Source organism: Dermacentor variabilis, chromosome 5 (genome assembly GCF_050947875.1).
Source record: "Dermacentor variabilis isolate Ectoservices chromosome 5, ASM5094787v1, whole genome shotgun sequence".
Lineage (NCBI taxonomy): Eukaryota > Metazoa > Arthropoda > Arachnida > Ixodida > Ixodidae > Dermacentor > Dermacentor variabilis.
This window is the reverse complement of record NC_134572.1, coordinates 48,517,210-48,545,172: the sequence shown is the minus strand read 5'-3', so window position 1 is coordinate 48,545,172 and position 27,963 is coordinate 48,517,210. Positions and strand designations below refer to the sequence as shown.

Sequence of the window (27,963 nt, the reverse complement as noted above, 5' to 3'; positions counted from 1 at the left end):
CATCCAGCAGCACCTAAACGTTAGGCACGTGCCGATTCGACTGTAGGCGGGAGGCGACCTTGACGACTCGACTTTCGCATTATACGGGTTCCACTCGTTCACCCGGGATTCCCCCTCCCTTCTGGTTCCTCTCTCCAGAGAGAGAGAGAGAGACAGAGATAGTTTCGTACCCAAGGCAACCCACGCGCATTCTCCGGCCGACGTTGCCTTCGCTGCCACTTTACGTAGCAGCGAGCGCGGCTGAACCAACTCCTCGCGGATACGGAGCTCGGCTGTCGACGAGCGGCAACGACGCGCCTTCCCCGGACAGCGAGAGGATCGTTCGGCGGCCAGGGGGCGCTGGGAACAACCCTGTGTATAATCGTGCGCTCACTGAGGCATCACGAATAGCGGATTGACCATGGCGACCTTCCTGGGATTACCGGATTGGATTATCTTCGCGGCGACGGTCTGTGTCCTCTTATATCTGTGAGTACATTCTTTTACTTTGCGATCCGTGACATGCCCTGCATCCTCTTGTCAGCCAGAGGGGGCAGCGTGCCAAGGGGCGGGTGGCTAATTGAATTAAGGACAGATGAGAGGACGGCAGAAGAAAGGGTGGAAACGTACGCAGCACATTCAATGGTTGTGTGTTCGAGGTGCATGCGCACATGTATATCCGCATAGGAACGCATGATAAAAAAAATTGACATCGTCCTCTCAGTTAAACATAACTTGCTCTCTCTCTTTTGCGTCACTGACAGAAGGCGCCTGTAAATGGCAAGGTTCCCACTGGTGCTGCAGAAGTCGCCGGACGCTTTTTTTGTCGCCACGAGAAATTGGATTTAAGGCAAAAGCGTTAAGTTCCTCTTACCAGCGATGGCCTTGAAAAAAAAAAGCGCTTCGTCTGGTCTAATGTTACAAAAGCTTTCATCAGAAACAATGACTCATATCCCCTAAGGAAGCGAAAGATACAATGGCTCATCCCCCTCATAATGCTGAGGCTATACAAGTACGCATCAAAGCGAAGTGTACAGTGAGCACATTCATTTAATCCCGCATAAAACGTAGAGAAGCCCAGCGTCTAGTTGAGTGGTACAAAAAAAAACAACCACGTGACTTTCTCGATGGCTCATGCCCCTGTAAGCAATGGCTCATACCCCCGAAGAAAGCGAAACATGCAATGGCTAATACCCTCGTAAGGTTGAGAGTACAAGCGGTCAGCAAAGTGAAGCCACACCATCGAACTTTGGAATAACCTGAAAGTGTCCTTGCGTGAATGGCCTCACGGTCTATTCAATTGACCAATTATGTTTGATAAACTTTATTTGTTTTCAAGGCCTACGTACTCACTCATGCGAGGTCTTGCTTTCTAAAGATGGCAGTATTTGTAAATAAAATAAACAAATGATAAGCGAACAGCGCGTACCTTCACTGAAATCACCCATATAACACACAGAACAGCATACGTTTCAATCCCCTATAATGAGAGGACGCAACGTAAAGTCGAAGAGAGACGCCGTTGGCGACAGTCTGACCCCGCTGTATGAGCGCGCAGAGCCGTAGCTAAGCGTCGAAAACGAGCTAAAGAAGGTGAACAGCGAAATGAGCAACGCGATGATGCGAGTCTGCGCATTGCCAAGTGTGCAGCAGGATTTCGCCTTCACGTGTTACAGGAGTGTAACATGCTGCCAAATTTTATTTGTTTCGTTGTAGCTGCTCTGCTGTTTATTCGCTGTGAAAAGAAAGCCAACCATCTTTTTTTTTCACACCTGCTGCTCTAGAGGGACACATGTGAGTCACAAACAGAGGCATCAGGAGATAACCAGAGATTATAATGAAGCGGGCGACGTTGTATCTCCCGGGCACCTAGGCGGCCGCGGAGGAAGCAGAGTAATCCATCGGTTCGGGCCGCCGAGGCCGGATCGTGCCATATAACGTTACGCCTTAATTCCCTGCCGATAGGTTGTACATTCTGGAGAGTCTTGCGAAGCAATTTAAGACAATGGAAAAGCAGAAGACAATGGAAAAAGTAAGACCATGGAAGAGCTGAAGAATATAAGGTCGCGGTGCAGGGTGTCCCAGAGTTCAAAATATGCCGATGCAATCTTAAGACGACGCGACGAAACACATGTCGCTGACTATTCTATGTAGTAAGCCAATCTATTTTTTGTATTGTCCCAAATAACAAAAGTGGACAAGGTTAACTTCATTAACTAACTTCTGAAGCAACGAAGTTAGGCAAAAAATTCCAATTATCAAGTTGTGGAGCGCTTTGCAAAATCTCCCATTAAACAGTTTCTAACTTTCTATCTATCAGGTATTAGTGCTTTTCCGCTTAGTGCAGACGCCCGCGATCAACAAAAAGAAAGAAGAAAGAAATACCACGTGATATGCCCACTCACGCATCGCGATTGCAGCGCAACGAACATAGTATATAGCAGGGCGTGCTGCCGCTTAAAAGGTGACAGGGCAGTGGCGTAAGCGTTCGCGGTGCGATTTACGCCACCGATGTGATTCCCCCGCGGTGGTTCATGATAGCGAGAAGCAGGCGACGCGGAAGCACTCAAGGTTGAATCCATTGTTCATTGGCACGCGGAGCGTTTGGCAACGCTGAAATCACGGCGCGCAAGCAGGCATTTCACGTGGTACTTTTTTCATTTATTTTGTGGGCATCTGTAGTAAGAGGAAAAAAATCACTAATGCGTATTACATAGAACGTTGGGAACTGTTTAACCAGACGTTTCGCAAAGCGTTGTACAACTTCCTAATCTGTCTTTTTTTTTTTTTTTGCCTAACTTCGTTGCTTCCGAAGTTGCAATGTTTAGTTAGTCTTGACTAATTATGCAGTTAAGCAGAATTCAAAGAATAGTGTGAAAAGTAAGCCTGGACACCCTGCAAATTATGGGGTTTTACGTGACAAAACTACTTTCTGATTATCAGGCACGCCGTAGTGGAGTACTCCGGAAATTTCGACCACATGAGGTTCTTTAACGTGCACCTAAACCTAAGCACACGGGTGTTCCCGCATTTCGCCTTCATCGAAATGCGGCTGCCGTGGCCGGGATTCGATCCCGCGACCTCGTGCTCAGCAGCCCAAGACCATAGCCACTGAACAACCACCGCATGTATATGTAGCGCAAGCAATGAGAACAGAAAGAACAAGTGAAACAAAAAAAGCAAAGAGGGCCAGAGATATCGCAAGCATGATATGACTTAACGCAAGACATTGCTATTGAAGCCGACCAATTTCAAAACTAGAAAAAAAAAATATCTGAGGGCACTTAAGCTTCGCTTTTAAGAGTGGAATGCGATAGGATTCAAAGACCCCAGACTGCTTCTCACGTTTCCCAGAAAGTGCAGTTTATGTAACCTTAACGTGTACCGGGAAACGCTGGCGGCGAACGGTATGTACGCAGCCGAGCTTTCTGGTAGAAACGCGGCCTCTTGCGTGGGCCGATCCTGGAGGTTGTGCACAGAAGCACCAAAGTAATTACACGATTTCGAGGTTTCTGTTATTGTTTCGCACTTTTAATGCTTAATTCTGGAAAGGTTTTACATGAAAGGCATGCGCTGTCGGTGTGTAGTTTCATGACAGCTGTTCGTGGGCTGTCATTCTCCAAATTCCGAGAAATAACTTTGTCAAGATTGTAAGACAAAGTATGAGCAACATTAGTGGCAGAATGGCGTGGCAATAAAGCCTGCATATGCCGCATGTACATATACGTAAATATATACAGCACTTTTCGCTCACGGACAACTCCGTCTACGCCGACACCGGATTTGCTGCGATATGGGGCTTTTGACGCTATCAAGTTAAAATATCGCCCCTTACCAACTCGCCTAAATGCGTAGTTTACTCGTAAAGAAGGTGCACGGAAAGGTACGACTCACCCCTTAATCTATTTATTTCAAAACGTGTCCTATGCGCGACACCTAAACCGCACAGACTCCTCATTGGCTGTATTGTCGTGCTACTGAAAACGAGGTAACGGGTTTGCTACTCAGCAACGGCTGTTAAATTCTGGTAAGGCCAACCCCAACAATATTTACCCACGTACGCCTTGAGAGCCCACCCATGTGCCACTACCTCTGTACTGTGCTCGTACTGTGTTTCCTTTACACCGTCCGCTGTTTTTTTTTCTCGCCTGTTACCACTATGAATGCTTACCAACTTGCCCACTTTTCTACTTTTTTACTTCCACCACTCTCCCGGCCATACCGAGTCTTCAAAAGAGGAAATAAAAGGTGTCCTTTCACACAATAAATGCTTCGAGTTGTCGACAAATTCGACTTCGCTCTGCCATCTGCTAGCCATTTGGTTAGGTCAGATGATAGAGCGGCTGCCTCCGAAAGGCGGTGGTGCCCGGTTCGAGTCCCGGATCAATTTTTCTTCAACTACGAGGCTTTTCTTCGAGAAAACCTTATGGGTTTCCTTTGTAGCAATTGCTGCGATTGGGTGGATGTCTCATTTTCCTTTAATTAATACAATACACGTATATCGCTCGGCCTTGAGCGATTGGCAAGGCGGCCACAGCTTACCAAACTGTGACTGCTTGATGATGCTGTTAACCTGCTACCATTTCGTCACGCAAACGTCAGCTTTGCCGTCACATGACGCGGAGAATCCACAATAAGGTGGTTCCCACGAATCAGCAATTTTGTCCCTCGCTTCATAAACAAGCTGCTTCAAACTCCCAGCGGCGTTTCACTGATGTGCCAACGTGGCCACTTTCTAAACCTCCAAATTGTTAACACAAATTACTCGGGCCAAAATCACTAAGATTATTGTTCGTAAGTGCTGTCATTGGCAGGCCGGCTTTTCTAATAAAATGTCTTGCTCCAGGATTGGCCGAAATTGGTTCTTAGGAACAATTACAGTTTAAGAGCTTTTTACGAATACCGGCCCTGATGAAGAGAGCGCTTTCTGCACTATTTGTTACTGCGCAGTTCATTGATGGAATTTCTGTGCTAGCTGCTGTAAGGTGTCATGATACACCTTTCAGCTTAATATACCTATCGTAGACAAGAGTTTAATTAAAGGTCTCTCTGATAATATCTGCGAAGAATTTGAATGAAAGTGGCCGACAGTCGGGAGGGAGTTATTAGCAAGCTGATGCATTATAAAAATTATTTGTATACATTTGCTTGACAGTCGACAAGTTCTACAATGACAATAACATAACATGCCGGTATAAGAGCACATTTAAAAGGTCGTTTACCACCTGCCACCAGTATCTTTACAGCATGTTAATAAAACGCCTAAGGACAGATAAACTCGATGCTCACTATCAAGTGGTTCTACAAACATTTTTCTGTTTTGCAATGTACCTTTCGCTAGAAATTTCAATTTCAATTTTGTGCTTCTAAAGCCCTGAAGCAGGAGTTTTTATGGGGGCTGAGACGGAGAGAAAAAAAAATGGCGTTTGTCGATGACATCGCAATTAGCGATGTATGCGTGAGGCTGTGCGTGTACTGCATGCGCATGTGTGCAATGAGTACGCATGAGATGCCTGTGGGTTGTACACACTTCTTGCACAAATCAGCGGAGTGCGACATCCTACATTAGTTCTGCGGTTCGCAAGCAATTCTGTGGCACGTGAATAATATTAAAACAAAAAAAGAGTCTCAGTGTAAAGACGTCATTTTTGAGGTTGCGCCATTTACGCAAGAAGCAAACGCCAGAGCAACGGTTATTTGTGAAATCTTCGCAGGTATGCATATCGGAATCGCAACTACTGGAAGAACCAAAATGTCACGTCAGAGCCATTTGCCCTCATATTTGGCCCCACGTTGAAACTCATGTTCCAAGTAAGCTATTATTTACAATTACTACAAATTATTGTTACAACTCTGCCATGTAACTACGTAGTAAAATAAATAAGCTTCAGAGTTTGAACTTCGAAATGCTCATATCTGCCCGGAAATTCTTTGTTTCAAGAGGTTGCATACCCGGCAGCTCATTAACCTTTCAAACAACATACATTACAAAACACGAAGCATTATTACTTCAGGCGGGGCTTCATCGCGAAAAAAAAGAGAAAGAAATGAAAGAAAACAGAAAAAGGAGAAAAAAGGAAAAAGAGTTTAGTGGCTATCAATTAATATGTTCTGTCAACAAAACGTTGTTATTACAGGCCATTTTATTGTTTTCTCTAATACGTGTTTGTTCTTTATACCAATACTTCACAATATTAAGCCCAGTATGTAGCTGGCTGTTTAATATTTCAACTGGTTGCAGTTTGTTTTTAGCAAATAAGTACGTAAATTACAGCAGAATGATGACTTCTCCTACGCTTGAGCAGCATCATGAGGTATGTTCCTGAAACGTGTATCGACAAATAGTTTTTTTAATGTAAAATCGTTACCACGAAGTTGGCTCGTGAATGAATAGCTTGTGGCCTACACTCCCCACAACCCGACAAAGGGTTGCACCTCACAGAACCCAGAATGTTCTATTATTCAATGGCGCCTGCAGAAATATACTGATTCCTATCCTCAGGTAGAATATAGTTAGGTAAATTGGCGATGCAAGTATTGCTGTCTTCTTACAAAAAGCTTAGCGCTTGACAACCTAGGCAAATTCGAGTTATGAAGATGGTTTCGCGTTCCCACGTCGCCACTACTATGCTGTGTAGTTTTGCATAACAATATGATTTCATGGTTGCCTTCGTCGCAGCGTCCTGATTGATGTGATCGTTGTTTGATTATTTTACTCTGCTGATCTAGGAAATGTTAGCGCCATTTGTCGTCTGGCTTTCAAGCCATAATTCGTCGTCAGACGACGAAACGGAAACGACATGATGGAAAAAATAAAGCAGCAAGAGAACGAACAAATACGCTGAACACAAAGGGTGTCTGGAAAGTAATGACATCATGCATAACGAACGAGTATAAGGATTGAAGGACTCATATTTAATGCGGTGTATGAATTCACTGTGCTAAAATTATATCAAACTTTGAAAGAATCATTTTTCCGAATAAACTACCGAGTGATATAGCTGAGTTATAAGCAGCCATGCTACAGTTATACGGAGGAGTGCGTTTGCTTTTGAAGGCCATAATTGCCGTGATTAAAATAATCCATGTGATATGATGCGCCACAAATCCACTCTTCATTTAAGTTTGTCGTGCTGTGTTTTCATTGATTACATGAACTCACGCATTCTATATTGTTGAACTTGGATTCAATGCCTTCTTACTTTACAGCCTATTCATATTCTTGACACGACCCGGTACAACAAGTATGGACGATTATTCGGGTGAGTGCATCGGTCCCAGTTAGGTAATTGTCTCTGTCTAACCAAAAACATGTAGGGCACACGACATTTCAGGAGGCTTACTTGGTTCATTGTATCCAACGTGAACCAGGGCTCGGTAATATTAGAAGCCACAGAAATCTAAATGTAATGATCTTATCATGAAGCAGACGATAGAACAAGTTTTTATTGTTTGAGCTTGGTATGGTAAATTCGTTATTGGCCTCTCAATACCTGGAAGTTCGATACCGGCAAATCTTCTTTAAGCACTGGAAGCTTTAACCACCGTCAAAAGCAGTGTCTGCGATGGGCTGGAATGAGGTTTCAGTTGTGGACAGTTTAGCGCACCAGTTTGTAATTAATTAGTTACTATACTCATGAAGTTCTAGCACAAACAATATATCATGGTCCTTTTCTACATATACAAATGTGATCTCGGTGTTGGGAAAGAAAGGTGAACCCAGTTGCCTAATTTTCCTTCATGTGCAGAGCCCGCAAACCATTTCACATCAAAGAAAGTTGAAACTTGTTGACATTAATTTCTGGCTATGGAGAGTAATGCTGCGAAGAAAACAGTGAAGTTATAGTTGATAAAAAATTAATGCGGTAATTAGTGAATTAGTAAGTAAACTGCTGAGGTAGACAACTGAAAACTGCCATCAGCACATCAAAATAGCTAGTACTATAGGCTGTACATTCGGTTTCCTGCGCTTAAATTCAAGTTTTTAAGCATCAATATCAGCGTATCAAAAATGATACGTAGGGTTTTGTGGAGTTAAGGAGAAAAGTAAGGAACCCTGATTTCGTGCTCTGATTGAGCGTGAGAGACGCTTGGCCCTTAATTGTGTGTGCTGACAGTGAAACTAAGAGCGGCCTCCCTCCATCTAAATTTCGTGAAGTATTCGTACTATAACTCAAAAGCGGCTGTCGATTACGCTCAGTCAGGTAACTGGCGAAACCGAAACTGCACTATAACCTAACCATGGGCTAAAATGACAAAGCTCCACAATATTTTTTTTTATTGAGAGCCTAGACATTTGGACAGCGTGGTGCATTAGCAATCAGCTAAATACATGCCACCGAATGTAACTTTCCTCATTCTTCTCGTGCGATCACATGCAAGGGACGACTGGTTAATTTTATGCAGTACCTTTGAGACCGGCAAGAGCATCCTCTTTGTCGCCGAACCCGAACTGGTGAAGCAAGTCATGGTCAAGGATTTTCCTGCACTGCCCAATAGAAGGGTACGTCGTGTAGCAGGGCTAAACCCACTTCCTCCTAAGTGGTGTGATGGAAATATGACCAAAAAAGAAGCTGCGATGTGTAGAAGATGATTGTTATTGCAACATAATTCTGTTTTACATTGTAGAAACAACCACATGGCAAAACTGGACATTCTGCGACAAGCAAACAAACAAACAAACAAACAAACAAATGGACTGATGGACAGACAGACAGACAGACAGACAGACAGACAGACAGACAGACAGACAGACAGACAGAAAAATAAGCAAACAAACAAACAAACAAACAAAAAACAAATGAACCAACGAACGAACAAGAAAGAAGAGCTTAGCAGAGTTCGCTAACGCTATATACTGCTCCATTATTCACAATACGGTGCCTTCATTTAGAGTGTGACGGCTTACTGGTCTATGTACTTTTGCTGAAATTGCCGAAAGTGACACGTGCTCACTTTTTAAGGGGACAACGAGCCGGCCAAGGAGCCCCTCCTCGCTACCCAATATCTCCTGTTACAGACGTTCAAGTTCTCCGACCCCATATTGGACAATATGATGAGCGTCATTTCCGTGGATAGATGGCGAAAGATTCGACCGGCCTCGAGTCCTGCCTTTTCTACTGGAAGGCTGAGAAAGGTGATGAGCGTTGTTGCCTTCGTTATTTTTTTAAGCTGTAGATAGACAGCACGTAGTGACAGTGCCATATTATAGAACAGAGACGGTCGAAGACAAGAAATATGTTTTTTAAAGTTCCTGCAGACTTAACGGAACGCTGAAGATGCATAGCCGATGGGAAAGTAAAAAAAAACGAAAAAGTTCACGAAAGGATGGAGACGAAGTGTTCAGCCAATGGGCGAACCAAGAAAATATCACCCTGAGTCAAAGTTTCAAACACATATCTCTTTGTCGAAACATTGGCTTCAAGCTTACTTTTTTTGTTCGGTTCAGTTGTTTGGACCACATGAATAAAAAAATGATAAGAAATTGGAAACGTGTGCTCACAATGAATGATCGAGAGGTTGGTTAAAGGAGAGTAGCTGCTTGTTTCATATTAATGTTCATTGCATAGAGTTTTATTGCTCCCTGAAGGAATATGCTCACTTTTCTTTTGGTTAATAGGAGCAAGCCGAGTAATTATTCAACTCCAAATAACATATAAGAAACGAGCCACAAGCAGTCTTTTTTACTGCGAGAGTATGGATCTGTACTGATAATAATGCACAAGGCTCGATGTCAAGAATGTGTTCAGCAGTAGAAAAAAAACTGCTTTTAGTAGTTAAGGGAGGCTACATCGTTTACGAATATTTGGGTATTATAACTTCTTTCTAGCGTGTTGAAAATTAAAAAAAGGAAAAGAAAAATGAAAAAGACACACACTAAAAGGCATGTATAGGAAGACAGTAATGATCCATAAAGTGTAGACAAATACTTTTTTTTTGAGCTTCTGGAGGTAGAAAAACAAGAGGCATTGAAACAGCAACCATCTTTTACAGTGGCATATAGTATCAAAACATAGTAGCTCGCCTTAAAATATCGGTTATGATAAATACAATAATAGGCAGGTGCATGAGAAACAGCTTGGTGAACGGCATGATAACGAATGTTAAGCCGTGAGAACCCTTGCTTTGGGATTAACGTGTCAGTCTTACACCATAGTATAGGTTTGACTGACCATGTCTGTTTCTTGGGGATGATTTCGGCGACAAACTTATTCTATTGTTCGAGCATAGTAGCCATAAAGATAGTTGGAAGAGGCTGCAACACAGCACAGTCGAGATGAATTCTCAAGAAGTGCAGAGCCATGATCGATGTTGCGTGGAACTGCAATAATACATCATGAAGCCATGCTCAAATGTACCAGTGCACTCACATTGTCGAACAAATGTTTTCCAACAATTACTGTCTTTTTTTCAATAAGGTAATTGTGTTTTATCTGTTTTTGTACCTTTTAAGAGGTATTAAGGCACAGAACATCGTCAGAAAGTAGCAACATGACAGTTAAAGGTGTATGCATTCGTTGGAAAACACAGGTGTGCTACTTTAGTGGCTTGTAGCAAGAACATATTGCTAAACATAATTAGCGCTAAGAACACACACGCACAGGAAAATAGTACGAACACAAGTAACGTATGCAGCAATATCACACGATGACGCTTGCACATCAAAGACGGTTGCTAAGTATTCCCATTCAGAAGCGTGCCTTAAAACAGACGGCGCAAGTAAGCAGCGTAATTATTTTGGGGTATTTTCCCTCCACCATTACGCAACACAAAGTAGCCCAAGAACTAGTACTCCTTGAGCAAATATTGCGTTTAATTGTCATAGAGACATGATGTATGATTGGCATCGACAAATTAACGCAGATGAATTGCTTGATTGAGGACTGCGCAGTGGTGACAGCAGAACACCTGAAAGAGGCGGCGGCAAAGGAGGAGGACATCGACATCAAACAGTGAGTGCCCGCGTGTGCTTTCCGAAAGAATGAATATCATTCACAAAGTAGCTCCTATACGCTCGTATTCTCAAAGACATCGGGGATATCGGCCAAGGATTTTACTTTCGGCAGCAAACAATAGGGAAGCCAGCGAAATAGGATGGTTCATGATATCAACAGAAAGGTTACCGAGTAATCGCTCTTGATAACACCAAGAAAAGCGTAGAGAGTGTGGTAAAGGAGGCAATAACCAATTTACAACGTTCACCATTTTCGTACGCGTCTCGCCTCGTATCCTACGTACGTGTCTTGCCATACAGGTTCTCGTTAATGTGCATTGTTTTACAAGAAAGTGCCATGGTATACTTTGTTATTATCCGATTTGACATAAGTGTGCAGCTGTATACCTTCCTGCCTAAATCACACGTTTATACACAGACCACTACCATGTTAGGTACAGGATTCTTTTTTTTTTCGACAGTGAAATAGAGGGACAACTTGTAGAATTATTGCTTCTGCTCATTTAAAACGACTCTACAATCGAAGCAAGAAATCCTGTTCCTATCGTGGTAGCAGCCTGTGACAGATGATGATACTGAAGAGTAATCTATGTTATGAGGATAGCTTTGTTTTCCTGTTTTTTAGGTTTAACCATGTGCAGTGAACAATCAGTCGTTAGTAGCGCTGTGTCTTAGTCCCCTTCTGTCGTCCTGCATGCTCTCTTTCGCTTTACCTCAAATTACGCAGTACCAAACCCAACGAGTCTGTCCTTTTGAACGTACGGTAACAATGCTTCGTCCGATGCGCACTTCAAGAAAAATAAGATTGCTTGCTTTTGAAATTTCCGCGCTGTTAGTCGCGCGTGGTGCCTAAGGAGGTCTGAAATAAATCACTGAAACGGAAGTAATGTCCTGGAAGTGAAGCCATACCGCCGCCGTCTCAGGAGGCACTGGGTAAAACATTGGCTTATAGTGAAGGAAAAGAAGCGCTTTTCTCACATTCCCCGCAAGCTTAACATGGCTCATTTTGTCTTACACACACACTTCCCCTCTTCCGATAAGAAGCTGCGGGAACTTCCTTCCAGCAATTTTTTAAGACATCCTTGTAAACTTGCGGGCCTCTAAGTCACTCGTTTTATTCATTGCGACGAATTCGAAGTGTCTGCGATCAAGGACGCTATTTCTCTAGCTCAGCTATTTTCCACTGATTTCTGCGCACATCTTTGGAGAGCCGCTATGGTTCGTGGCGCGCATGCAAGTTGACGTTCCCGTGCCTCTGCCGGAGATGGCGACTTCAGCGACGGCAGCGTCTAGGAAGCGTACCGGCCTCCAGAGCAATACCGACGGCGATAACACCAGTGTCTACTCGCTCAGCAGTGAGGACTTCTCCAATGACGCCTTCGAGCTTGTGCGGAGCCGCAAGGCGAAACCGAAGACACACCACCAGGGCATCCATGTCTTCGAGCACATCAACGGTAAGAACAACTCGGTATGCCGCAGGCATTACTATTCTATGTACCAGAACTCGATACCGACAACCTGAGGCAACTCAACAGAGAGTTTGTCTTGGTGCAACTTGAAGCAGTGACACCATATGAAATCACAGACGTTACAGTCAACCCACGAAAAAATGCGTTCGCTAGTGACGTCAAAGATGAGGCTGCGTTGCGAAATTTGAGTAAAGTTACAGAACTTTACGGAGTGAAGGTCCGCTAGTATATTTCTCTGGACAGTGAAACCACTGCTGGTGTCATCTACGAAGTGGACGTCTGCACCTCCAGCGTTCACTTGCCGATTCTAGTGAAGCCTGCCGTTCATGGCGTCGCCATAATCCATGTGTATCGCCTAGGCACGTCCCGCTGTGTGAAAATAATTTTCAAGGGCGAGACTCTCCATTCGCATGTCAAGGTGGTTCATTTTAGGCGCCCTTTGTGGCCATTCATTTCAAAGCCACTTCAATGCCGCAATTGTATGAGGCTGGGACACGTGAGCGCCGTGTGCCAGAACACGATCTAAAGTAGTAGCTTAGCGCAAATAAAACCACGGAAACAAGAAAGACGGACAACACGAGAGTGTACTCACGTTGCAGCGAGTTTCACGCTGCAGACTCTTGTGCAGCCACAGTTCTCAAATGAACAGTTGTCTTGGGTACCATGATGCTTTCTCGAAAAACTGCCCCAAAATGAAGAAGAAAAAGGCGGTCTTGAAGCAGATAGCGAGAGGCCGCTCGTCTCGAAGGGAAGCTGTTGCGGTCGTTAGAATGCGACGCTCCCGGCGCCGTCGGACTTCAAAGAACGCTGGTGCCTCTGTGAAAAGTACGCGCCATCCGACACCACCTCCTCCTTTGCCCCCTTGGACTGGCGGAATCGAATCCAAATCTGACAAGGTCATGGCGGAGATCAATACAACTTGGTCCGTAATACTAAAGCTACAGTCAAAGTAAGAGCCACAGTGGAAGTCACAAAGAAAGCCGCAGCCGATGCCACAGCCGATGCCACAGCCGATGCCACAGATGGAGCCGGAGCCAATTCAAGTGATATAGCTGCGCACCGCTGGAGAGTGCACAGCACGGGTTCCTGACAAATTGCCCGAAGAAGACCGGCAAGTGGTTATGACGCTCCGGTCTCTGATGAATACTTTTCGAAAGCTTTTGGATAACCTGCACACTCCGTCAGGGCGAAGTGCAGTGCAAGTGCTGGATGCTCTCAATTCAGTACTTGCAAGTCTTGAGCAGGCACCATAGCTCACACGCAGCATTCTATTCGCACTGAAGACAAAAAGGCTGGGTTCTACTTTAACGATATAATGCCACGTACTGCAACGTGGTGCTGACAACTAGTGGGTCCTCGGTCTTCACAGGGGACTTAAACTTGCATCACCAGCTATGGGGAAGGACCAAGATTGGCCTCAGACCACAGAATGACGGCAGCCTAATGTATCGGCGTGGCACTTGCTTGGACTTGAATGATTTCAAGGCGCTTTGTTGCGTGCACACAGTGTTCCATCTATCCTGCTTTCCTCTTTCTGTTCCCTCTTTCCCTTCCCCCAGTATAGGGTAGCAAACCGGACGCTATTCTGTTCGACCTCCCTGCCTTTCCTCTCTTTGCTCTCTCTCTCTCTACGCATTGCGTCATGTTTATATCTCGTATATTAACATACACTACGAAACAGATGACTTGAAAGACTCACCACGCAACGTTACCTCTTTACGGCAGCCTTGTACAAGTGCATACGGAACACCGATGCACCTTTAACATTATGTTGTGCCAGCCGAGCCTTAGGGTGTCGAGTTTCGTGTTTAAGAAACATAGTTGCTATAAAATATGCAGGACTTCAACGCGCAAGAAAGAGAGGTGTGGGTTACTTCAGACGTAGGGCAGTATAGTTTGCTTTAAATCTAGAAGTGTTTATAGTGTCATCGGATTGTTTCTTTACTATATGCAGCTGCGCTCTAACCTCATCGCTGCGCCTCACTCGATTTTTTTTTATTTGGATCGGCACGCACGTGCATGTTGTGTCCTTCCTATATACCTCATAGGAATGAGAAACTACAGTATGGCATCGACTGCTTACTTTCGAAATTAACGATCACAATCTCGTCAATGACATTTGTGGGAGGGCTGAACTAATAAAGAGATTGTTTGTTATAACTTACGAAATATCTTCGTGTCGCCGGCTGCGGACAGCCTCAAATGAAACGAACCTTGCAGCTGCTTCCAAGGTAGTCAATAGCGATAGTAAGTCTAAAGCACTGCATTGACCTCAGCCATTCCCCATTTTCAACAACTGCGAAGGACCTTCATGACTTTTAATGGGATCATTTTATTACCTGTAACGTATGACCTACTTAATGGTTTCTGCCACACAGGTTCTTTGGCAACTATGCAGTGGACGTAATTGCAAGATGCGCATTCGGCACGAAGTTGGACTCTCACTCGGACCAGACCAATGAGTTCGTCACCAGATCGCGACAGGCCTTCTCGGGACGTGTCACACCTCGACTTTTTATCTTTTGTGAGTAGTCGAACGTGGCCACATCATTCCTTCTTTACTTAGCTCGTTACTTGATCATTTCGTGAAGGTGATAATGAGTGTTATTCACAACACGCGTTATTTCTTTCCCCTTAATAATATTTGTTTACTTGTTGCTTCCGTTCTTGGGGTGCCACTGTGGCTTATTGGGTACTGCATAAAGGCGAGGTTAAGGTCCCGCGGCGGCCGCCTCATTGGCAAAGATGGAATGTATATACTGTCGCGCACAGTGCTTTGCGTGCATCTTAAAGAACCATAGTTGGTCAAAATCAACCCGCAGTCCTGTGTCCCTCATAAAACACTATGCAGCTTCGAGATGCTCAGCCAACGTATCTAATGCGTTCAATCCATGTGTACCGCGTAGTGTCTTTTTTTAGCATTGTAGTGACAACGAACTTTCCCGTTTGCATCATATAAACTGGTGCTATCGAATGTCAATAAATAAAATAAAGCTTGGTCTCTACTCCACAAATATTGCCTTGTTTTCCCGAAAAGCCTATTAGCATTCAGGGAGGAAACATTTCGAGAGCGTCTCCGTTATCTTAGAGTGGCTACGCCAAGTGTCGTCATGTATTTTCTAGAATCATTTATTGCCGACGAACCTCTCTAATACTACATAGCTGTACTGCAAGCATAGCTGCAGTTCATCGCGGTGTGTGCATGAAACATCTTGGAGCCTCAGCGCGTTATCAGATATAATTTTTGGATGCTCATGCATTCAGACACAGTTTTCTATTCAGGCGCATTTCCGTAAGAAGAAGCTTTAGCTGGGAACCCATTACGATTCCGCCGTTTTAAATACATGTAAAACACAGAAACGCGTTTCTGAGATAACCTTCGGGCCCATATTAAAGAAATGTGCTGCATTTGGCAGAGAATGTTAAATTACAGTGACTGTTGGCAGTGGACTTCTCATTTAAGACCCGATTTTTTAAAGCGAACATTAAGAAAATTGGTAAGATTGAAAAAAAATGCAAGCACGAAGTTCACTAATTCGTAGCTCTGCACTAAGAACAGATACCGAAGTTCTCTCAATTGCACCCGTTAGATCATCCAAGGCGTACAAATTTCATTTAACAAATTACAGATTACGTGAATTTTTTACATTGTTTGCAGGCGTATTCCAAAAGAGTGAGAGTTGTAAACTTCATAGTTTCGTTTTCATAAGATTTGTGAGATTTACCAATTGCTATGAGAAGATTGGCGGCGTAAACCGAAAATTTGCTACGAACAGTTACTATATTTTAACGTTTTCTTTCCAATGCAACAAACTTCATCACACTTGGTGCAGTGGTTGCAGAAAAAAACAATTTCCCCTTTTCATGTATTTAGATAGGAGCCCCTGCGCTAAAGCTTCCTCTTAATGCCGGGATGGTCAGCCCATGCATTTTCCGCACTATCAAGGAATACTCACAGAAACGTTATTTACATGCATGCGCATGTGGCGAGTAGTAATAAGCAGACTAAGTACGTTACGTTAAGATGTACCTAATGTACAAAACGTTGTAGCACTTAGCGTGGGATTGGGCATGTTAGCGTATATTGTAAGAAAGAACGTCGTGCTTGTTTTCCTAAGGATGCTGCGGATAGCTCTGACACTTTGCGTAAAAGTCTGCAATTGACTGTATTTTCTTCCTTGTATAGATAAAGGAGGCGCTGAGATAGAGAAGTCTGCAATTATTTATTTCTCAATTTCAGTTGTATTCCCAGCCATCGCAAGATTGATTGGGATACGACCATTTAACACGGACATATTCCTCTACTTCAAGGAGATATGCCTCAACATCATCAAGGGCCGGCATGACAAACGATCTGTAAGTAACGTACTGGCCATTTTTGGAAACGTTAATTGACGATTAATACAGAAGCAAAGCCTGCGCATACCGACGCCGACACCATCACCATAGCGTTATCCAGACATGACATTACGGCACTGCTCTCCTGTGCAACAAGGAGAACCTTCAGTACGCACTGAACCGATTCTAACTATCGCCAACATTACCTTCTCACGCCAGACCTAGAACTGAGGTTCAGTATTCCAACCTAAGCAATGCAAGTTCATAAAGCTTTACCTGTGACTCAAGGTGGCGTTTATTCGACGTTATCTTCATAAGAACAGCCTCAAAAATGACTCCGACTGTCACAGCCAAAGCCAGAGACGATCTCGCACGTCCTCTGCGATGGCCCTCATTGCAGTAGAGAATGTTGGACGCTTAATGCTGGAGTGTCTGGTTCGGATGACAGACGGCTTTCGGAGCTGAAGATTCTGGCGCCATCGAAAAACACCAAAAGTGCATGGCGAACCAGAGCACCCTTGAACTTTTTTAATGCAGAGTGGCCTCACCTCCGGGCTTTAGAACTGCGTGACAGGCGCATGCGGATTGTGACGTGTTATGCGATGAACATATTTACGAGTCGCATGCATAGGTACTTCACTATGGACTTCATGGCGCACTGTCTCAATTGCCTCCCTTTATCCCTTTCCGCTAAATATAATAGCAGGCCAGATAGCTCTTCCGGCCAATCCTCTTGGTTTTTTACATAAAAGATCTTTCTCTCTCTCTCTCTCTCTCTCTCTCTCTTAGCGGCACGAGGACTTTCTTCAACTGATGATGGATGCCAAGGAAGGAAAACTTGCACCCGCAGTAGAAAATGCTTCTGAACGCGACAATCAACTCTTCAACCTTGGTTCAGACCTGAAGTCCGACACGTCGTTTTCGTCAAACAAAAGTATGGCTATCATTTACTAAATGTTTTTTTTTTAGATCTAGTAAATGGAAAAGGTGACTAGGTGTGGTTGAGTGACACGTACAGCCACGAAGCTGAATATACATCAAGTGATGTTCAAAACCTCAGTGCAGCTGAAATATATCATTGTTAGTGTTTTCGGTACAGTGTGTTGCTCTTCAAGATGCAGACAAATGTGGCTGCTTCATTAAAAACAGGATGGATCAGACGTGAATTAATTTAAATGAGCATTGTGTCATTCTGCTACCGTAACCATACCTCGCTTATATTAGCCCATGCTTGGGCATCGAGAATATCTCACGAGTTTTTATGCCTCTACGTGTACACAACAGCGTTAGACTTTTACACGTTGAACACAAGAATTATTCGGCGCCAAGATTATTGTCGACAAGAGATTCTTCCTAACGTATGCAATGCGCAATATAGTCTCAACGAAGGAGAAAGACCTTGATGCTTTGCGCACCGCAAACGTCAAGCAAGCTAAATGTGAGCGTACTTGTCTGGACATTTGCAGGTAGCCATCGCAGAGAATATTCTCGATTGTTTTTGGTTTTTCGAAGTGATATTAGGCCAGTGTTCCCGATGGTGGCCGTCACGACAACAAGGACGTCATAAAACGGCGTTAAATGTACGGAGAAAAGGGCGTGCGCTGTCCAACGCGTTCAGTTAGCTACAAGTGCAGTTCGCAAGGAAAGTGGTGCTTTAAAATATAACTATGGAAACTTTCTCATTTTACCAACATATTTAAGTGCAGCTTGGCGAAGCTGATCTTCGTAACAGTTACTAAAGAATAAAATTGGAAGATGATTAGAAGCTGTGTTTCAAGGTTGCTGTAAGGGTAAGGTTAAACCGATTTACATAAATGAGAACAGAGAGAGCGAAGCTAGTGCTGTGACGATCTTTTTAACCACTGATGTGCATTTTGCAGCACTGACTGAGGATGAAGCAATGGCCCAATGCGTGCTCTTCTTCTTCGCTGGCCAGGACACGACCTCGAGTGTGATCTCGTACACGCTTTACCAGCTGGCAATTAACCCCGAGGTGCAGGAAAAGCTGAGAGAGGAAGTGGACGAATGCTTCAATATGCACGTAAGCTGTCTAAATCCATGCTTGAGTAATGTAGCTTGGTGGGTATTGTAGGTTGATGCTATAAAATCTACGTGCTTTCTTATATGAAAGTGTTCGAAGCAGTAACGCTCAACAATCTGTTATTCCCTGCCATTTCCATAGCGGCTATATGCACTGCAGAAAGAAGTCATTCTTCTTTCTGAAAATCTTCTTGATGACCCTTTGTTCTGACGCTCCCTTCTTTGTAAAACAGGAGTGATGGTACTCGGCGCCATGATGCTGAGGCAGCACTGTTCCTACAGCACATTTATTTCTTTATTTAAAGATACCTTAAAGGCCTCAAGAGGCATTGTGTAAGGGGGGAGAGTACACTAAAATATTATAAAATAATTAGAATACATATGTGAATACATATATATATAAAAAATACAGTGGAGTGATGGTAGTCGGCGCCATGATGCTGAGGCAGCACTGTTCCTACGGCACATTTATTTCTTTATTTAAAGATACCTTAAAGGCCTCTAGAGGCATTGTGTAAGGGGGGAGAGTACACTAAAAGATTATAAAATAATTAGAATACATATGTGAATACTTATATAAAAAATACAGTGTAAGAAATGCGCTAACGTACAGTAATGTCGTGTTAAAATTGTACAAAGGGCACACCGAATGCTTTTGAACGCGAGAGGTCAGTGAACAAGAAACTTTCACAAAGTAGGATATAGTCAATAGAACTACAGAGCGAGCGGGACATACTGCTGAGCGAGTAGACACTGGTGTTATCGCCGTCGGTATCGCTCTGGAGACCGGTACGCTTCCTAAACGCTGCCGTCGCTGAAGTCGCCATCTCCGGCAGAGGCACGGGAACGTCAACTTGCATCCGCGCCACGAACAAAACAGTATTTAAGGAATAGTAGCACAATAATAACGGGAAACTCAAGAAAAAGAACACGTTACGTTAAGTAGAGTTTAAAAAAATGCGTTGTGATGTGATGCTATTCGTTTCAGTTAGTTGAGAGGAAACATGGTAGCTCCAACAACGGTACCAAATGTAAATCGGCGAACACGTGGCACATAAACACGATGTACTTCGCAATACGCTTTTTATCACGGGCTTCGTGTAGCGCTTTAAAAGCAGTGCCAGAAAAGTGTTCATGATGCTAAAATAAAGAAAATAGTAATAGGGAAAACAGTGCAAAAAAGATAGCGGGACATGTGGAAACGCTTGAGAAAAAGAAATAGTTGGTATACCAGTGGCAAAAGGGGTGATTACTTTCTCAGAATATTCTCTAACATTTTGCCGTTTTCCATGTGCCACACAGGGAGAACATCCCGGTTTGGATGTGATTACTAAACTCAAGTACCTACACGGTGTTGTCTCCGAGGCTCTTCGAATGTACCCTCCAGCTACACGGTAATGTCATTTGTCGTATGTATTGCCGATATCACAGAATTTAAGCGGTACAAAAAGTTGCGTATTTCTCATCGAATACGAAGGCAGAATCTTTAATCTGTTTGTCTCATCTTTGCGCAAATGGTTATCTTATGCAGGTTCGATATATTGTTGTTTAGTGTAGTACTGCATCTCTCTTTATTGTCTTCAGAAAAACTGAGGATTTTGGGTCGCTGCATTCTTGTTTTTCCGTCTTCGCTACTTCTCATTATTTTGTATACGTGTGCCCTCGCATCAGTTCTTTAAACGCGTAATAGGAGAGGTTTACTTAAGTGGCTTCACTTGAGGACCCCTTTCTGTACTTCCGTAGGCCCATCCAGTTTCTCCACAACTGTACAATTGTCGTACGATGTGTGCCTATTTTTCCGTGGCCTTTCGAAGATGTATTATGGATGTGCCAAAATACTTAGTTGTACGTACAAAAGAAGAAGAACCGAGGAACCCGGTTATGTGAATCATACCCACATACGGCCAACATATAATGAAGCCAAGGAAAACACCGGGGAAATTAACTGTGGTTGAAATTAGAATGTAGAAAATAATGAAGTAAAGGGAAATAAAGAAGGAAGGAAAGATACGTTGTCGCCGGTGGCAACGATTATGTTATTAGGTACCATACGAGTGTTTATTAGCCAAGTGCCTGCTTTCCTAATATCTCGTGTTGGGTGACGCCATCGGGCAAAGAAAGGATGTTCCACGTCCGCCCACCCTGGCTCTGAGTGGGGCTGGCTAACACTCCCAGGGCTACATCTTGTAAAACACAAATACCCAAGTTAGTGGAGGAATTGATAGCCGTGGCCTTGTCACAGCTGGCAGTGCAACGCGCGCGTAATGCGGACGTTGTGGGCGCTGATCCCAGCGGCGACAAGTTATCGTGTCGTCTACTTTCATTTCCCCTAGACTTCCTTATTTCATAAATTCCAATTTCAACCACAGTTAATTTCCGCTATGATTTCCTTGGCTTCATTGTCTGTTTGCTTTATGTGGTCATTACTTGTATGCAGTATTTAAGTTCACGCTCTTTTGAAGCTGCATTCAGGAAATCATCAGCACACGTCACCATTCACGCACACAGGAATGAATAGACCACGCATGTGGCTAATCCAGGAAGCAATCTAATTTTACATATAAGTGCCACACTACGTGGTTGGGAGTAATGCGTTTACTTCGCGATATATTTGCGTCGACTTTGGCTGGTGAAGCAGGCACTGCTTCAGCAGATCCTAACAGTTCACACAGGAAATTATCGCTTATTAGCGAAATATTTCTGACTGAGGGAACTTTTTTTTTTTATTTAAGTGAATGTTAGGAGAGGTTGGCGCCTTTATGGTGGCACCGGCTACTCCTTGTCACTTGGCAAACGAAACAAATTTGCGTACAAAGGTAGAATAGCGACACAAAAGATAACACTCAGTAGAACACCGGATCAATAAAAAATATACAGTCCAGCAGTACATGAGTCGCAAAGTTCTGTGCACTCGTTCAGTCCACGTACGCATATATAAAGTCAGATGTTTTGAACAGCCAAAACACACAACACATGTAATACACTTCAAGTACAGAACAGAATTATACATATTGCGTAAAATATGCGATTTAGTGTATTCGGATCATCTGATACCTAATATTTTCCCAAAGTGTTGGTACCCTCTAAAAACTTTTTCAGAGCAAGAAGGGCTCTTTTTTGAAGGCCCGCAGTTGGCCATGGGCCGAGTATCTTTTTAAGAGTGAATGGTCTTCTGTCTAATATAAGCAAATTAGCTTGCAGTACCGTTCTTTGTGCATAGTATTTCGTGCATTCGAGAAGAAGATGATGCACATCTTCGTCTGCATGACCACAAGAACACTGCACTGCGTTTTATCCTGTACAAGAAGTGTTTCGTAAATGCAGTACCAAGACGCAGCCGGTGTACCAATGTTTCAAATTTTCTGTTGTGAACTTAACATTCAGAGCCTAAGGCAGCTAGTAGGTACTAGTAGGTAGTAGTAGTGAACTTAACATTCAGTACCTAAGGCAGCTAGTAGGTACGCACCACGTTCACCGCGCCTTTTCACGTATGCGCGCGATCCATTAACTTAACATTGAGAACCTAAGGCAGCTAGCAGGCAGCTAGTAGGTAGTAGTAGTGAACTTAACATTCAGCACCTAAGGCAGCTAGTAGGTACTAGTAGGCAGTAGTAGTGAACTTAACATTCAGAACCTAAGGCGGCTAGTAGGTACGCACCACGATCACGGCGACTTTTCACGTATGCGCGCGATCCATTAACTTAACATTGAGAACCTAAGGCCGCTAGTAGGCAGCTAGTAGGTAGTAGTAGTGAAGTTAACTTTGAGAACCTAAGGCAGCTAGTAGGTACTAGTAGATAGTAGTTGTGAACTTAACATTCAGAACCTAAGGCGGCTAGTAGGTACGCACCACGTTCACGGCGACTTTTCACGTATGCGCGCGATCCATTAACTTAACATTGAGAACCTAAGGCCGCTAGTAGGCAGCTAGTAGGTAGTAGTAGTGAAGTTAACATTCAGAACCTAAGGCAGCTAGTAGGTACTAGTATGTAGTAGTAGTGAACTTAACATTCAGAACCTAAGGCAGCTAGTAGGTACGCACCACGTTCACGGCGCCTTTTCACGTATGCGCGCGATCCACTTAGTGCTAGTGCCCGGTAAATTCGGTCAAATACCGAATGCTTCACGATACCTGAATGATATAAATTCAAATCAAAGCCTTTCATTCCATTTTGAAGCATTGAATTATCACTAGACCATTCGTTTTAGTTCATATACTGAACATTTTAGCGTAATGTTGCTGAAAAAATAAATATTTAGCACCGTAATATAGAAGTATGCGGAGATATCACTAATGTGCTCGCCTACGTAAATCCGCATAATCTGAAATTTTATTTACCTTTAATTTTTTCACCTTTGTAAAGTGGCACATAATAGTAACAATGGTACAGGTCAAAATGTCAAATTAAGTGATAAGTTTCTGCTTCCAATGAAAGGCAGAGTGAGAGAGAGATGAAGAAGGGAATGTAAGGAGGTTATCCGTGTAGAAAAAGAAACAAAGACAGATTGGTAAAAAAAAAAGAGGGAGTCAGTGCGAATATACTGACAAAGGCCGTCACATGAAAATGATAACTTTAGGAAGCGAGCTCATTGATAGTTATAGGAAGCGAGCCTCAATCACAGTTATACGAACGACTTACATGCTACTTCACCTCTCATTGTGACAGAATTGAGCGATCGCCAGTCGAGGACTACGTCCTGGGAGACACTGGAATCAAAGTGAAGAAAGGAGACTTAATTGCAGTCCCCGTCTATTCCATGCATCACGACCCGCAGTACTTTCCTGATCCGTTCACGTTCAACCCTGAGAGGTAAGCCAATAAAACCTGAATACGAAAATCTCGAATGCTCTGTACTTAGAGGGTTGAAATGTGGGCTTGTTGGTGTATTATGGTAAAGCGAGTTATAGCACGAAAAAAAAAACGCCACACAAGGTCACAAGAAGACACAGAAGAAGAGACAGGCCTCTCATAAAGGCCGTGTGTATCGAGTGTAAAGGAGGAGGACACCGGGGGCGGTGTTGACTGCAGTCGGATCTTGCCTTAAACGACATGTCAGTAAGTGCTCTGCCGGAGCGCTTTCTTTCAGAAAGCTTTAGAAGATGCAAATATTATAGGTATCTCTTAAAGTTTATCGTCGTTAAGAAGCGCAGTGCGAGAAAGCTGAACAAGACTACGCTCAGAGCGAGACGGAACAGGCCATAGTCCTTGAACTCGTGGCCGTCTTGTCACGTCGCTTTTTTTCCCTCGAAGTTATGTGTAGCTCGCGTTGACTCCATACTTCGCTGCCTCATGCTAGTACAGTCACCTAAGCTTAGTCTATTTTGAGATGAAGAAGATCAGAGTGACACAGTTGACCAACTTCTTGCAGGTTCAGCGACGAGAATATGGATTCCATCCAGCCGTACACGTACCTGCCGTTCGGTGCCGGGCCCCGCAACTGCATCGGCATGCGCTTTGCTCTGCAAGCAGTGAAGCTTTCTGTGCTCTACACTATTCGCAACGTCAAGGTGGTGCGCACGAAAAAAACGAAAGTGAGTTGAAATGCTTGCGTCCACACCGTGCGTTTGTCTTTAATGGTTACAGAATACTTTGATTAAGTGAAAGAAGCTACCAAGGTACCAAGGAAGGGGAGGGAGGGGGTAGGCAGGAGCGTTTGTGAGACACTCATTATAAACGAGAAGAAAGGGGGTTAACAGAGGAGCCCGATTTTTATTAGTCATATCATACGAAGCCAACAAACACTGACAGCAAGGACAACATAGGGGAAATTACTCGTGCTTAATAAGTGAAATAAAGAAACGATAAATTAATGGAAATGAAAGTGGATGAAAAAACAACTTGCCGCAGGTGGGGAACAATCCCACAATCACATTACGCGTGCGATGCTCTACCAATAGAGCTATCGTGGCACCGTTTCCCCATCCACTTTCTTGGGCATTTATGTTTTCTCAGTAGAGCCCTTGGAGTGTTAGCCGGCGCCACCACTCCCAAACCTTGGCGGCGGATGTGGAACATCCTTTCTGCCGCAGGCGTCACGAGAACGCGATCTTTTTTGGGTGAAGGCAACCGGTCAATAAACCGCACATGCTACCTGAAGGCATCAATGTTGCCGGATTCTAGACCATTGCGGATTCTAAACTCATTATAAAGTCGCCTGTTAGGTTTTAAAGCCACTAAAATACCGCGCTGGAGCCTCGTAAAGCATCGCTTGGTCTCATCTTGTGTCACTGTGGTAAATAAGCTTATGTAGACATCGTACTGCATTCTGTGACGGCGTGCTTCGATGTTGCCGTGTAAATTGTACATTGAAGACGTGCCACACAAGAACTGTAAGAGTGTGCAGAATGTGCATTTGTAAACTTTCATCAAAAATTGGAAATAACTAAATGATGCCGACTTTTATCATTGAAATTGTATTTGTCAATAGAATATTTTTTTTTCTGCATTTGTGCATAATCGTTTTTCCGTGTTCTCTTTTGTTATCACCTTCCCTTGGCCCTTGCGCAAAAATAACTGGGAACTAATGGGGAACGCCATTTATACTTCCAAAGGAACATTATCGTTTTGGAAAATGGCTAAGAAAAGTATTTGCGTGTGTGTGTGATTTTACGTTGTGCAAGTATACTTTGTCACTATAATTATTTCGCTATTCTTCAAGTTCTTGCATCATTTCGTGCACATCTTTGAATTAAGACAACAGGTAGCCGGCGCTGTCTACTAGTGACACCATTTAGTTGAAAATTAACAAATATATGATTATCACAACAGAACATTGTAGCTCAGTCTAAGGTTTAAACACTAATACATAAACAAAATCCGCTTGAGAAACATGATGAAGTAAAGTCAGTACCTAAAAAAATGTTTTAGTGGAGGAAAGCGTCAGATAGGGGCAGAAGACGACAAGGAGAGGCGCGTAGAAGCTAGGTTTACTTGCGTAGTGGAGGAGTGTTTCACTACAGGTTGTTGAGCTACAGGCGCAGATAGAGTTGAGTGCTCAGAACCGGTTGAGACAGAATTTCACATCTTGCTGATATTACCTGCGAATCGCTTCATTAACTTTGCGGAGAACTGCAGCACATTTGCGCACGCGCTTGAGACAGTGGAAGTGAAGTACGATCATATGAAACTGGACGTTGTGGTTCCCTTTCTTAGCTTAAATCGATCACAATGTACTTCTTCATGGTCAGCCATCGGCATGAAAACAGCAAGTACAGAAAACTTACCAAGTTTCGCTCACGGAGAAATCAGTACGCTTTACATTTTATGGCGCTCAGAATACCTTGCAATATGCTTACTGATCCTGGGCGGTATATAATATGTTTACCTGAATATGCTCGGTAATATTGACTACCTTGCATCCATGACCACATGTCTGTTAGGGCTCGCGATACGATGGTAAGTAACTAAAATTATCTTTATTTACAGGTGCCTCTGGAATTCCAAAACGGGTTCAGCGTCCTCACTGCCAAGGACATCACACTCGGAATCAGGAAACGAGGCTAACAAGCGGGATTTTCTCTCAAGTTATTAAACGCGCAATAACATCGAAAAGTGGTTTCCACCTGACCACCTGAGGAAAATTTCCGCCTCACCGAAACAAACCGACACCAAGCTATTCTCTAGAAAGACAGCGTTATCAATGCAAGCGCAAGTTCCCTGCCTCATCGCAGTTCTTAATGTATAGTAGCAACATAAGCTATTGTTAGGTTAACAGAATCAACTACTGTCCGAAGAACAAAGGAGCTCTAAATTGATTAATTTGTTTTGTTTCCTCAGATACACGTAGTGCAGTTGACGTACTTTTCATAAGACGCAGTTGCCAATTACTGCACGAACACAAACTGCACTGGAATGAGGGGTTTGCAAATAAAACCTAGCATTCATTTTGTAAATTCCGAAAAGCGTTATTGAATTGTCTAAGAGATGTTGACGCTTTTCACGTTGAGACGTTACGTGCTAGTAGAGCAAATATGTAATACGTGATAAGTGGGCCTCTTACGGAAACAAAATGCAGCACTCTTAGATTTCATAAAGATGCTGAAATGACACACAGAAGAACACTATCTCATTGTTTCCATTATATATGCTGTAGAGATGTTCTCCACCCGTGTTTTATTTTAAGTATACTATTTTTGTGTACGTGTGTGCGTGGGTGTACGTGCGTGCGTGCTTGTTCTGACACTACCTAATGCTGACGAATACATGGGAGAGAAAGTCGGCTGAACGGTTAGGGTCATTTGGCTGCGTAGCCGAAAGGTATGGTGCAAGGCAGCATGCGTTATGATTGGGTAAATATTATCTTCTTGGGCGCCCTCACCAGATCAGTGCTGCAGAAGAAAATTTGCAAAAAGGCTGCGCACCAGACGGCAGTTGCATAGGAATCACTCCAAAGGAATATATATCCTGTAAGTGGATCGTTGATCAGGCAGTGAGAAAGTGTGTGATGTTTGTTTGGAAGACATGACACTTGGAAGATCAGCTTGAAAACCCAGTCAAAGTGCTAAAGCGTAGAAAAGTGTTCGTGGCTATGACCTGAACTTATGTTGCCACGTTAAAAGTTGGGTGCCTTCCCGGCCCAGAAGGGTTGTCAAGTACAATATGCTGTCGTGTTGTAGAAGGTGCCTGGCAAAGATGAGAATACCAACCTTTAACATGAAATACATGATTACGATCGATCATTTGTTGCTTAATAATTACGAACACGCTCTTTCGCAAGACGCACCTTCCGAACAAGACACTGTCAGCCAAGAAGATTTTCAAATGTAGTTTAGGTTGCTATCTGAAACTGTAATGGTTTCTTGCCCCCATTTTTTTGAAATGGTGTAATAGAACAGGTTCTTTAGATGGCAACGGCTGCACCTCGTCAATTGGCAAAGCCAAAAATTATGACAAAATGTGTCCCACAGTGTATCACGCAGGCTTTTGAAGTGCTCGATTTCATTAGTTACTTCGCCCACTATGAATGTTTAGACGATTCCGAAAAATAAAGAGAATGACATATGCAGCGACCCTAGTTGTGTATACTAATTCGCGTCACAAAGTTTGTACTGGCTCCTGTTTTGTCGAGGAGACAACATGGGCTATTGCGTATGTGCCAGTGGGCGTGTCGGCACATACAACTTCGCAGCAACGTCGGCAATGTGTATGCGATATTGGTGTGTACCTATTATTTGAGAATCCT

General features: G+C 43.5%; 2 protein-coding genes across 2 annotated transcripts in view; both read left to right on the top strand.

Moving 5' to 3' along the window:
- Window positions 1-27,963, top strand: part of LOC142582558 (cytochrome P450 3A19-like) — an 89,710-nt gene that overhangs the window by 19,442 nt on the left and 42,305 nt on the right. The window lies entirely within an intron of this gene.
- Window positions 182-27,724, top strand: LOC142582556 (cytochrome P450 3A11-like). Its single transcript, XM_075692407.1, has 14 exons — window positions 182-468; window positions 5,694-5,790; window positions 7,189-7,241; window positions 8,386-8,482; window positions 8,999-9,115; window positions 10,843-10,931; window positions 14,781-14,926; window positions 16,643-16,758; window positions 17,530-17,674; window positions 18,621-18,781; window positions 20,083-20,174; window positions 23,448-23,591; window positions 24,151-24,313; window positions 26,208-27,724. The coding sequence occupies exons 1-14, from the start codon at window positions 401-403 to the stop codon at window positions 26,283-26,285; spliced, it is 1,566 nt and encodes a 521-aa protein (XP_075548522.1). The 5' UTR covers window positions 182-400; the 3' UTR covers window positions 26,286-27,724.

Excerpts from the sequence above, each read along its gene's own strand:
- LOC142582556 (XM_075692407.1), top strand. The coding sequence starts at position 401 with ATGGCGACCTTCCTGGGATTACCGGATTGGATTATCTTCGCGGCGACG. Across the intron at positions 469-5,693 it reads GTCTGTGTCCTCTTATATCT|GTATGCATATCGGAATCGCA; the intron begins GTGAGTACATTC and ends AAATCTTCGCAG. Across the intron at positions 24,314-26,207 it reads TGCGCACGAAAAAAACGAAA|GTGCCTCTGGAATTCCAAAA; the intron begins GTGAGTTGAAAT and ends CTTTATTTACAG.